The sequence below is a fragment of the Micromesistius poutassou genome, assembly GCF_964030765.1.
Source record: "Micromesistius poutassou genome assembly, chromosome: 5".
Taxonomy (NCBI): domain Eukaryota; kingdom Metazoa; phylum Chordata; class Actinopteri; order Gadiformes; family Gadidae; genus Micromesistius; species Micromesistius poutassou.
In genome coordinates, this window is record NC_140275.1 from 18,746,974 (window position 1) to 18,760,560 (window position 13,587).

The window sequence follows — 13,587 nt, forward strand, 5'->3', positions numbered from 1 at the left end:
GGGGTATCGTGTGCCACTCGTCCTCCCCTCGCCCCCTCCCCGGGTCCCTGGGGGCCCCGCCACTCACCGCGGAGGGCAGTCAGTCCCGGAGGTCAGGGGGGGCGTGTAGGGGTCGGCCGCAGACGGAGCAGCTGGTTCCCGTCCCTTCTTCCCAGTGTGAGGAATAGAACCAGCCCACCGCGTCCCATCGATCCAGCTATTGATCTGTTTACTTATTTCAGTAAAAACGTAAAGACCCCCGGGAACATCTGCACCCCGCAGTAAGACGGCGACGACCCGCCCCGGTCCTGGTTCTAGTCCGTGAGGGGGGCTATGTGTAGTCCGCGAGGAGGACTATGTGTAGTCTGTGAGGGGGCTATGTGAAGTCCGTGAGGGGGGCTATATGTAGACCTAAAACGAGCAGACCTGTAACGAGTAGACCTACTCAGAACAGAAGGTTTTACCGGCCGTTTGCGTGCTTGGAAGCTGCGCCACGGATCCGTAACGCAGTCCGAATCCTCGGGGAAACTTTTTATTCCACAACAAAAAAATCGACTTGGACGAAATTCCATCCGTGATTTATGCATTTAGGCAAAAAGAAAACCAACAAATAAAAGATATCTGTAGGCCTATATATCTAGGCATATATGTGACTAACCCTCTCATTCCCCCGCAACATATTCGTGGTAGGATGTATGCCTACAAAGCTAATAAATCACTTTTGTGTTCAGATGTTGACAGCCAATTCCCTCATGAAAGCAACAGTGATGCCGTGGAATATCTGAATCAAGTGAGCATGAAGTACTAGGCCTACAGCTTCAAGTGGAGTTTAGAAATGCTACAACAGCGCCCTCTGTTGGCTTCTGGCATTTTAACAAGATAAAAAGTATTTTATTGAATACAGTAGTTTGTGTGAAGATCATTTCGAAATAAAGGCGCTCAAGCAATATTTTCAATACTTTCCAAACATTCCATACAATTACAAATCTAAAATGGTTGTTTCTTGTAATTTTGAAAAACATATATACACATATATATATATATATATGTGTATATATGTTTTTCAAAATTACAAGAAACAACCATTTTAGATTTGTTTGAAAGATTCGGTCAGATTCGATTAGAAATGTTTATGTGATTCGGTTTCATCCGGTTTAATACAATTTGATTCAATGCCATTTGATACACTGGTTTAGATTCTATATATATATATATATATATATATATATATATATATATATATATAGAATCTAAACCAGTTTAGAGTCAACGACTTTTTCCAACATTTCTTACAGCTCTAAAAGACCTTCAGCGTTCTTATCAGCTTGCTCTTTTAGTGCTATACGTTAATCTGATAGGCTACGGGTGTTTTCTGTCTGTGCATGGATTCCAATCCACTGCTTGCAGCAGAAGGCCCGTCTCTCCTGTGATGCTGAAGGTATGCCAGTAGACCGGTAGGCCTGGACCAGGGGTCTGCTGCGTCCCTACCTGGACGGGCCGTGCTGTCCTCTAGTGTTGTGACCGGTTCACCTCCTTGATCACATCTGAGTCTTGGGCTGAGAGAGCAGCTTGGGCAGCATCTTCCTCCTGTGTTCCACTAGTGTGTCAGCGGTCCAGGATCATCTGCTTCCCGGTCTGGTGGGAGCTCCTGTCTGTCAACATTCACTGCCTGAGCAGATAAACACTGGAACCGCACCTCAGAGTGGTCCCCACAACTCAACCAAATGCCATGTGTCTTAGGATTCAACCACAATTTAGATCTTTCTGAAAGAGGATCACATCTGGAACTAGACATACGTTACTCCTTTTTAATCCAGAGGTGTGGGTCCGACCACAGACAGGTTTATTGAGCATTGCTTCTGCACCATTTTGCAGTGTGCCCCCCCCCCCTTTGCACCTGATGCAAACAGGCGGACAATATCAGTAAACCTAAACCCAAACCCAAAAAGCCTTGGGTCTAGCATTCCCACCAGTGCCACCTGCTGCTTTCTCCTGGTTTCCAGTGAGCTCCCCAGTTAGCTTTACTGTGCTCTTCAATAGCCTTGAGAACATCCTCCAATGCCACGGCGTGGTTCTCCCTGACCTCACTGGCAGAACCCAGAGGAACCGGCTCGAGGGTCCAAACCACCTCCTCGGTGACATCATGGACTGACCCACGTCATCTTCAGCAGCACCATTGCTCCTAAACCTCTGGTCTGATCTGACATGCTTTCCATGTTTCATGAGCTCTGTGGGCTAGGGACGTGCATCTGTCCTTCAAGGACGATGCACTATACGTCGCGATGCACCGCACGGTCTCCAATGTGATACGGCAACGATACTTTTTGTTTGAAAGATTCGGTCAGATTCGATTAGAAATGTTTATGTGATTCGGTTTCATCCGGTTTAATACAATTTGATTCAATGCCATTTGATACACTTCTATTTCTTAGATTCAGGAATGCAGGAGAATACCAAGAGTTGGTAAAAGTTATTTGATGAATAAATGCAAATGCCAGTTTCCACAAAAAGAGTACTGATTTTTCTGAAAGTAGCCTATACTTAATCAATTCAATCCAGAAATCGAAAAATAGCATTAAACAATTGCTGGTATATTTGGTTAGTAAAAATGTATGCAATAAAATACAATTACAGAAAATATGAAATACTTAATTAATATATAATTAAATGTATGGAGATACAATTTACATAATGAACAAGTTCAGAGTTTACAATGTAATTCTGAATATACATTGTCAATCTTAATGATTTTCCTTTCGTTCGTGAAATCTTTTGCGAATTGCGGTAATTTCCCCCAGATATACAAACAGTGTTTCCAACAAAGACCCGTTTCTAACATTCATAATACGGCAATTTAAATGTAAATCTTCGAGATTGCCAATTTAAAGTATTCCCCAATATCCCGTCAACAAAATGAGAGTTGCACCCTGGGGCACCCTACAAACCTGCAGTGGTAGCACCGGCACCCCCCTGTGGCGAGAAACCAGGTCGTTCTCGTTGAGCAGGTCGGCGTACCAACACAAAAGGCCAAATGGATAGCAGCATACGTTCTGGAACATTTCCGTCGTGCGACCTTTCACACATGGCAGGCCAATCCTGGAACACACTGGCCACAGGACGGTCCAGTAGATGGCGGTGATGCAATACTTCACACACCAGTTACTGAGAGGAGTCTCCGGCAAATCGGAATCTGTCCAGTTCCCAGCTCTTCTTGAAAAAAAAAAAAGCTGTATTGATCATGTTGTTATGGAATCACCGTTTCCTAGTCACACACGATCCCAGGCAGGACATCTTCAGAGCTCTCTGAGCTTCTGGTGCTCCTTATTTCAGATCTCTGGGAAGCTCATTCTGTGTAATGAATTACGGCCTTACAGAGAATGAACATAAAAAACGACATTAGCCTCCAGTGGTATCCCTGAGCTAGCTGGTGGGGCGAGGAAGCAGATTTATGAATATTGTCACTATTACTAAAATAAGCGTTTTCTGATGCACTTCAAAGTCACGACGAAGGGATCGAGCATCAGATTGGGGGATGCTGGTTGGCTACATTCATGTTGCTGAGTGCAAATCTGGCTGCGCTGCCTTACTGACAGCAATGTTTATCTCGCCCCAGCAGTGATATTAAGAGGGACTCGATGGACCGCAACCTTCATTTCCCCAAATACCTGACGTATTTGAATTGGAAACACCCTTGCCATCGGGGAGGGCAGGGCCCTAGCGCCCTCTATTGGCCAGCCAATGGTGCCAGCATCCATTAAAAGTGAAAATGATTTAAAAAAAAAAAAATATATATATATATATATATATTTATCATTTTCACTATATATATTTCATTTATATATATATATGTATATATATATATATGTATATATATATATATATATATATATATATAATATATATATATATATATATATATATATATATTTTTTTTTTAAAGTTTTTAATAAGTTTTTTATTTTTTAATGTTGAGGTTGATTTGCTCACAAGACACAAATACATTGCAGTCTTAATAATGTAATCTATCAACTTAAAAAAAAAAAAATTAGCATAAAGTTGCTTTCACTCAACACATTAGCCTACGTAGAGAGATGGGTCATGTTCATTTCAATTAAAAATAAATTATACATTTGTCCTATGTCAGCACTTTGCAAATGATGTGTAGGGAATTCAAACCAATCAGATCTTTGGACTGTCATTTGGACCTACAACTTCTCTATTCAACATTGTTTCATGAATGAATCGAAATAGGGTGCTGCTTCCACACAGATCTTTTAACCATTGGCATTTTCTTACTAGAAATGACCTAACCTTTAACATTTTGTACAATGCTTATTTGAAATAAAACATTTATCTTATCAATCTGTAACATCACCACAGCAACACAAAAATGAAAGCAACAAACAGTCCACACATTTAATCAATTATTTAATCATTTAACAGCATGTCACTAACATCATTGCAACTTTCACGTGGTGTCCCTATTTACGATTCACTTATAAAAGGATACGATCCATACAATGGAAAATAGGTCACATGCATAAGGGATTTGCTTCACTATATGTGTTTGTATAATGTGTAATTTAATTACGCCATTACATTCACTTCTTACATGATTTGAAATCAACCAAAGAAAAATAAATTCATGATTTAATTTAAATATATAAATATCCTTCATTTATCCCAAATCTTCACATTTTTCAACACTTCAATTCTAGTGTGCTGTTGATTGCAGCTCAGCAGAGTCCTCCGCTAGACCGCGAAGAGCAGATGGCCGGAGAAGTAGCTGTCTTTGGTCAGGCCGTTTCCTCCAGCGTTGGCGACCAGGTAGACGATGTCGCCCTTCTTCAGCGGGAGGAGGGTGCTCCCCGAGGCGGTGAGGTAGCCGCTCTGCTTGGTGGTGTACGAGTGGAGGATCAGCTCGTTGTTACGCTTCAGATCAATGCTCCCGGATTTGCCGTGGATGGTGCAGTGGAACTGGAACTCGTAGACGCCCGGCTCCACGCAGATGAAGAAGCCCTTCTTGACATCGTATGCGCCCTGCCCGTTGTAGAGTACACTGCTGAAGACGATGGGCACGTTGGCTTTGGGGTAACCCCCGGCCAGTCGTACCGAGAAGCCGACAGCGGGTGCACTCCCGGGAGGGCCGGCCGGACCTTGGGGGCCTGGGGGCCCGGGTGGGCCGCGAGGCCCTGGTGGTTAAAAAGATAAACCATATGGTTCTTATCGACTGACAGCCCAGCAGGATGGAGGTATAGCTAATGCATCTGCTCCTAACTGGCTTATATTACTCAAAAACGAGCTCACGCTGCTCCAAACTAGCTCATACTGCTCTATAACTGGCTACTCAGACCTACTAGAAGTTCAATTGGTATAAATAAGTGATACATTTCAAAAGGGAAGCGAACCATCCCGACCTGTGCTGCTGTTACAGGATTGGAGCCCATTGTGGTTGAATCGTTTAACTGGGGTTATTATTTTACTTTCTGAAATAAGGAACATAGTGGCCTTACCTGAGGTGGATGGGGGTCTTGTTTTTGAATCATCCCCCTCACCCTCTGTAGGAAGGAACCATTAATAAATTAGAGTTAGAAGGAAACAGCAGTGAGTGCTTGAGCCATTCCATCCTTAGGGAGCATCCACCCACCGTGCTCTTTCCATGGGCTGAGGTCAAAGCTTGGGATATTCTCACACTTGGTGTAGCTAGAACGGGGCTTGTATTCAAAGGGTCTCTCTGGGACTTCGACAATGCCCGTGTTGTCACAGATTATACGGGAAAGCGATGCGCTCAGCATGGATTTCCGTTGGGCTCCTGTGAAGACCCCGTCGTTCTCCCACCAAAGTCTGGAATGGACGTTCAATCATTCATTCAGCCTCTCAGCCACACAACTACTTTGTTTGGATCTATACAATCTATACCCTCGAATTGTCTTAGAGGATGGGGTATGAGTGTAGAGAGAGAGCGGGCTGCAGTGTAAGTACCTGTCTCCCTGGCGGATGTTTTGGAACTGGACGCTGATGAGACAGGCAAACAGTTCGCCCACCCGGCCTCCCGCGACGAAGGGCTCGGCCACGCCGCCCAGGAACACGTCAATGTTGTCAGGAGTGCCGTAGAGCTCAATCAGGTCCTTGGCCAGCTCAGAGTTTTGCAGAACTTTCGCCAGCTCCCTCTGGTTTCTGGGCTGCGAGAGGTTGCAGAACTTGCGCCAGTCGTTGTATCCTTTTACACAAGAATAAAAAAGGGATAGAACATTTTCTCCTTTTTTTTGGTATCCGTCTAAATCAGCCTGAATCACACCAAATGGGGTGGGGGGGGTGGGGGTTTACCTGGGAGGCCGTGGTCACGGCCCCTCTGCAGGTTCAGGGAGGCCAGGTCTAGAGCCATCTCCTCAGTAAACTCGAACAGACGGTCTCTCAGGTCGTTGTTCATCATCTGGTCCTGAGTGTTCAGCTTTGCCCTCTGACCCACCAGCCCTCGGAGGATCGGGTCCACACCCCCTGAGAGGCAGAACATGGTCACAATAAGAAGAAGAAGAATATTGGTAATAAGAATAATAAATGCAATTCATGCCTTTTTTTCTTTCTCAGGCACACTTTACATAAGGGCATCAGTATAATCCACACAGTCCACATTCAATAAAAAATAAAACTGGGGACACGGAGGTCAACAAGGTCAGAAGGCACAGGTACAGGTATGCCCCTGCTCTGTAGTCAGGTTCTGAATGGGTTGAATAAAAGGTAAGGTGTACCTTCAAAAACAATTCTCCACGGAGTGAAGAAGGCGGTGTGCAGCATCACGTTGCCGAACTTGGAGTGTTCCTTGAAGTCCTCGTCCAGACGGAAGATGACGGGCTGGACGGCAAGGTGAGCGAAGCGGTAGGCCGCCGTGGCGAACACGTTGGAGATGCTGGGGTCCACGGCCTCACTGTACCCAGGGTAGGTGGACAGCCGTTTGGCGATGGTGCTTGGTCCGACAATGTGCCGCAAGTAATCCCGGAAGGTAATGACCTAATGGTGGAGTGGAAAGGGCCAAACTGTGAGTATGATCAGTGGGAACAGATTAAAAAACAGATCTCTGTGGACGTCAGTCCCACCTGGAAGTACCCCCCCATGATTTTGCGGGCCTCTTGGTACAGCCTCTCACCGCTCCAGTGGGGGTTGAGCTTAGCGAGAGCGCGGGCCAACCGGTTATGTTCCCGGAGCAGCAATGTGTGCACGGAGGTCAGCGCAATATTCTCATTGGAGCGGGCGTCACCTTGGAGACAAGACAGAAAACCAAAAGGTCAGGGCCTCAGGGGTCATGATAATCACAATCACATTCTTCTTCAACGCTTCCACACTTGGAAATGTAGAATGAATATTTCCTATTGATAAACTGCATTATCATATTATCTTATTGATATATCTTTCAGTTGGAGCCATCCTTAAATCCCTAGCCCAAAATGGCAGCCTCCAGGAAAATACAGAGGGCCCTTTTAGGATCAGCAGCACTGACTACTGATGCTCTCCTTCAGCTCCAGCTCATGCTCACTCACGCATGCAGATCCAAACGGTTCCATCATGTGCATTATTATCATGTTACTTTGCCAACAAGAGACAGAGAACATCCCACATGTTCTTTAAGGGGAACGGTCAAGCTGTCATTTATTTATACCATAAGATTACGGCTTCATACGCATGTTTGGAAAAATTGTCGTTTGCAACATCAACTCTTTTTCAGGTACAAATATTGTGTAAAAGTTTGATAATTGACCTTTGGACCAATGACATTAAAGGTCCAACATCTCAGTGATTCCTCCATCTCCATGGCGGAATCCCAGAGATGTTGAACTTTGACGTCATGGATCTGATTTGGAGAAGGTCCAACATCGCTGTGATTCCTCATTGGAAAGGGAGCAGAACAATTAAGCTTTTTAATGCAGTTTTGAATTATATTTGATCTTTCGCTTTTATTTGCTCCGATGTCTTTCTCTTACCAGCCACGAAGCAGGGGACCTCTTCAGCGTCCGGCTCCTTGGTGATTCTGGCGCGGTTGGTGCACGTGTTTTCAGTCATGGTGGTGAAGGGGAGGAGCTCCCGACCGCTGTCGTTGTACATGGCATTGACCCTCAGGAGCCCCAGGTCGCTGCTGAGGTCTCGCAGTTTGGTGGCCAGGCTGACGTCGGATCCGTAAACCTGCCCTGAGTCGATGAAGCTGGTGAGGGTGTTCATCTGCTGACGCACGGCCCGGCCTCCGAACAGGAAGCCCGTGTTCCCCGAGCCGCACGCGGCCGCCGAGCGGAAGAAGGTCATGCACTTGCGCTCCGGGTTGTTCTGCAGGCGACGATCGTCGTCTGGGAACTTGAGTGAAGGTGAGAAGAGACAAGACGGGCTACGTGAATGATGTGGATCTAGGATGGAGCCCCCTCTCTAGTGCCGCGTGTGAGGCTTGAGTTACCCACCACGATAGGGAAGCAGGGCTCCTTCATGTCGCACGTCTCGGCACAGTCAATCCCGTCGTTGAAGGAGCGGATGACGGGGACGTGCGGGGTGAAGGTGAGGTCGTGGTCGGTCCACTGGCCGAAGATGGTCACCAGGTGGGTGTACAGTGGGTCACTGACCAAGTCGTCATTCGCTGCGCTGAGGATTCGGTTTGACACTTTCCGCACCTTGTCAGACGAAGGGGATAATTGGGGGTCTTGGTCAAACAAACAAACCAAGTAGAAAATGGAAATACTCTTATCTCTGATATTTATCTCTGATAAATATGTCAGAATAAGTAAATGGTTTATTATTTACAAAAGGGAGGAGGTGGTTGTTCTTCTCGACTTGGGGGTCGAAACCAATGGGCAGGGAGAAGCCATCCTGGTACTGTGGGGGCAGCCAGCGGGTAAAGGGGATGATGGCGGCTCCCAGGCGGCTGTTCATCCTGAAGGAGGAAGTCACACACACCTGGTTGGCCCCTTGCTCACCCACACACACTGGATACACTGGCCCTCAAGAGACAGACTGTGGTGTTCTCTAGCATCCTAAAAACACTCATAAGGCCCACACTTAAAGCCCTGTGGGGCCACTAAAGATCACAGGACCAACTCAGAAGGGGTCAGAAATTAAATAATTACCTGTTGTTGCATTCGCTGTTGGTGGTGCGAAACCGCTCTAGGTTGGGTGTGGTTTTGCAAGATGGGGAGCGAAGCCTCGAAGTGCAGCCTGTTATATCAGCGATGGTTCTCAGGTCTTCTTCCATAACCAGATCTGAGTGATGGAAGCAGAGGTCAGTCAACCAGCAGCGCCAGGCCCATATGGAGGTACTGGTTATGAAAACAAGGGTCTACCTGTGGCGTTGATGGAGCGCTTGTGCACGCGGTGCTCCTGCAGAGACCTCTTCTGCAGCAGCTGGATGGCATAGTCCATATAGTCTGAGGCGCGGACGGCGGAGCGGGACAGACCAGACGGCTGTTTGATGAGCCTCAGGATGTCCGAAGGACTCACTCTGTTCCTCCGAACACGTGAAAGGCTCCTACGAACAGAAGGAGAGGCCTTTTCTGTTAGTCAATCCTTTGACCACTTCATGTTTATCTCGCGTGATGGATCCATGTTTCGGTAATCGAGTTGGGACACTTACTCTCGTCTGGAGTACTCGTAGTCCTGATCCACCTTCGCCATGGCCTCCTTGACGATGTTCTCAATGAAGACCTTGTGGTCACCTGAAGAGAAATGGATGCCCATCTCGTTATTTTGGAATAGTACTTTCACATCAAGCCGGGCCAATAATTTATAGTTAATTATATATGGTGTATGAGCTCCATGACTGATTTGATCTTTTTTTTTCAGATTATATTTATTTTTGTTTGTCATTTAATTATATAATTTTGTTAATTGCAGTTCTGAGAGGGGACCAGGAGGGGGCAGTACCCCGTAACAACATCTTGCTGTCAGGATGAGCAAGGACGGATCATGGCTTGTGCCAAGTGTGCACGTGCACAGGGGCCCTGAGCCAATGGGGGCCCTCGGATTTAAAAAATAATAATAATAATAAAAAAAAAAATACTATAAATGTATATATAAAGAGTATGTGTAATTTAGAAAATGTAGTGTGTGACTGTTACATTGTTTTAATATTTTAAAAACAAGCATTGCCATGACAACAACTTTGAATGATCATCGCATGGTGCGCGTCATACCTCTGTTCATTCCTCACGCTGCACGTGACACTGATGTAATTGCCAAAGCAAACATGCTTTCTTATACCTATCCATGTGATTTAAACGCATCAGAATTCGCTGATGAAATGATTCAATTCAGATCTTTCATTCGAAATGAAACTCAAGGTCTTGTCATGCCTCCATCAAAACTGCTAAAAACAATAATTAGTTCTGGAGTGCAGTCAACATACCCAAATGTATACATAGCACTGCGACTGCATTTGACGCTTCCTGTCAGCAATTGTGAGGGAGAACGGTCCTTTTCTCAGATGGCGAGAATTAAAAACGAATTAAGGACCAAGTTAACACAGAGGCGCTTAAACAGCCTGTCACTCATGGCAATTGAGTCAGAACTCGTCCGTGAGTTGAAATTTGATGACCTAATCCACGACTTTGCTTCCAAGAAAGTCAGAAGAAAGCTTGTAGGCTAAGGATTTAACTGTTTCGTCCGTTTTATTTTATGCGTCTGCATTTTTATTGTTTATCGTCTCCATTTTATTGTTTTATCGGTTTGATTGTTTTTATTTTGTGCTTCTGTAACCAGCGCTACAGTGTACTGTCTGCACTTACGCACACCGACCTTAGGCTTAATGCCTCTCCTCCTAGTCTGTAGACTGGGACATTACAGCCTAATAATAAAAACAGATGCTGGAATTCATTTCTGTGTGGGCCTGAGTTATAATATATGACATAATGTAGGCCTACTACATTTTCATTGTGTGAAATTGTGCACCAGCCTGCACAGCGACAGCAAAGAGAGACGCGCTGGCTGCACGTGAACGTCACGTGCACGCGCGTTTGTGTCGCGGTCAGGGGGAGGGGGGGCCTTTTTGATATTGTGAACAGGGGCCAATATTTGTTTAATCCGTCCCTGAGGATGAGACGATGTTTTGTCGATTTTAGGAATGTATTACCAAAGTGAAAACCTTGTCCATGCTACATGGTTGTAGGCTATTATAAGTAGTGAGCTATAAACATTTTATATGTGCTAATTACAAATTTTGGTGTAAGAGGGAATAATGTGAAAGCGTTGTTGGTAACTGCTGTAAGTGGGATAAACTACTCCAAGGTGTCCCGTTAATGGAAATATTTTTTTTCTTTTATTTCTGGAAAATAATGTATTTTATTTTCGTAAAATAATGTATTCTTTTCCATTAACGGGACGGGTTTATCCCCGCACGTCACTAGCATGGGCGTAGCGGACGCGGAGTACGCGGGGGACATGTCCCCCGCACTTCCCGTATCTGTGCCCTCTGTCCCCCGCACTTTTTACAGCCATTACAACCATTCAATTCATTTTTAACACATGGAAACGCGTTTTTCCGAGCCGCTTTGAACGCACCATGAGCAGGCGGAGCTAGGTGGCAAACACCGCTGTCGTGTTGTGATTTCAATCACACACAGACGTTGATTCAGATCTGTCAAGCATGTTCAGCAAACCAGCAGCCAAGAGGCAAAAAAAACTTGATCTTGTTTTTTCCAAACAAACCGTGTAAGGTGAGTAATTTTATTATTATTTGTAGTATTTTTTTAATCTTCATACAATAGGAAGATAAACTGGACAATCTAAATAGGAGACAAATTGCTCAGCAATTCATTGCGGCTAATGAGAGGCGCAGAATCACGTTTGGGTGCTTCACTTAGGTGAAGTGTAATGTTATCAGTGTAATGTGTACAGTGTACTACATATATGATGTAGTGACTAGACCACTAACATGTGATACCACCATGTCTGGGGGCACCCAGTATTGCCTTCATGTAAACTGATAACGTTGAAATAAATGAATAACAAATGTGGCCAGACGTCACCCAAGGCCCAAAGAAGGGCCACAAATATTAACATCAGTTATTTAAGTTATTATTTTAGTTCAAAAGGGAAATACTGACATGGATGTTTAAAGATGTTGTTTATATTTAATTTCAAAGAGACTTTTTTTTTTTTTCAGATATTATTTGACTACTGCATTATTTGTGTTTTAAAGGCAGCAGGTATAGGTCATACAATTTGTCTTAGTCTTGATTAATCTGTGCTGTCATAGTTGACGACAGCAAATGTAAAATAGCGACATCTTCATGTCGATATGTTTATTGTTGTCGCTTTCACTTGTCACTTCTTCGTAACTGCTGTAAGTGGGATAAACTATTGTAAGTTGAAACATAAGACTTTTATGTTTGCTTTAGCTTTCTGCTAAATCTTAAATCTACAATGCTTCTATTTTTTTTTTTTAATTTTATTAGTAACTTTGCCTTTCTAAAATGCATTTTTATTAACTCTGCCTTTCTAAAATGTTGTTTTTTTAACTTTGCCTTTACTTTCTATCTATTTTACTTTTTACTTATCTATTATTTTATTTTATTGTATGACAATGTTTATATGTGAAGCACTTTGAGTCTGCCTTGTGTATGAAAAGTGCTATATAAATAAAGTTGCCTTGCCTTGCCTTGCCTTCTTTCCATTAAATTAAATTATGTGGCTTATTACCCTGTTACCTTGTCACTTCCATTCCATTTTGGTGCTGATAATTTGAAACAGGAATGGTGTTTTATAGAACTTTTCGTGTTCAGTGTTGTCATTTGGCACTTAATTATCTGGCTACTTACCCTGTAGATGCTCGAGGGTCGTTCTGTGTCAACTCAACCACAGTTTGGCAGCTTTAGATTTTAGATTTTGACTTTAGATTTTGATAGTATATCATTTTAAAGAACTAAAGTCGGTTCCCTGGTGCTGTGCTGTTTGTGGTTATGTGGTTCTTTAGCCACTAAGGAGAGGTGCAACTGAATGCGAGAGGATGATAAATTACTCAATAGACAACAATTTGTCCCCCTCACTTCTGAAATGATGGCTACGCCTGGGTCACTGACCCCTCTAACAGAGCATCTGGCCCAAGCCTCCAGGTCATAAGGTCTAGAACTGTTGCTGCATCGATTATCACTTAAAAAAAAAAAAAATGGAGCACTTACCATTACTAGCGTTGCACTGCAACCCCACCAGAGCCACAATCAGTAGACAGAGAAACTCATACATATCTGAAAAAGGTTTACAGTGGTTATGTTTAGCCTACATGTAGAAGCCTACCAAATATACAGTGTAACCGAATATAATGTCATTTAAAATGAAGGATATGTGTTAGGAAATACCAACCTGCAGTAACAGTCCGTCCCCAAGACTCTACCCAAAGCATAGGTAGGTTGTTTTTATAGCTTAGAGACACACCCTTCTGGGGGAGGCCTACTTGGACATGGTGTTAGCTGATGCCTGTGTCACAACAATTATTTCTGAAAATAACTTAAAAAGAAATACTAATTAACACAACTTTATTGGCTCTGGTTAAAGTCAAACCTAATAGATTTTGTAAGAAGTTAAGAAGAAATGAAGGAGAAATAAGGAGGAAAAAGATAAATAAGGAAACATTTAGGAGAAATA

The 13,587-nt window shown here is 44.0% G+C and overlaps 1 protein-coding gene across 1 annotated transcript; it reads right to left on the reverse strand.

Annotated features, from left to right (window-relative positions):
- Positions 1-4,731: 4,731 nt before the first annotated feature.
- Positions 4,732-13,188, reverse strand: LOC311342851 (eosinophil peroxidase-like; the record flags this gene model as incomplete). Its single annotated transcript, XM_084467685.1, has 13 exons — positions 4,732-5,171; positions 5,627-5,823; positions 5,962-6,199; positions 6,307-6,477; positions 6,729-6,987; positions 7,074-7,234; positions 7,956-8,319; positions 8,421-8,627; positions 8,758-8,887; positions 9,081-9,213; positions 9,294-9,478; positions 9,584-9,665; positions 13,125-13,188. The coding sequence occupies 13 exons, from the start codon at positions 13,186-13,188 to the stop codon at positions 4,732-4,734; spliced, it is 2,631 nt and encodes an 876-aa protein (XP_084323811.1).
- Positions 13,189-13,587: the final 399 nt, after the last annotated feature.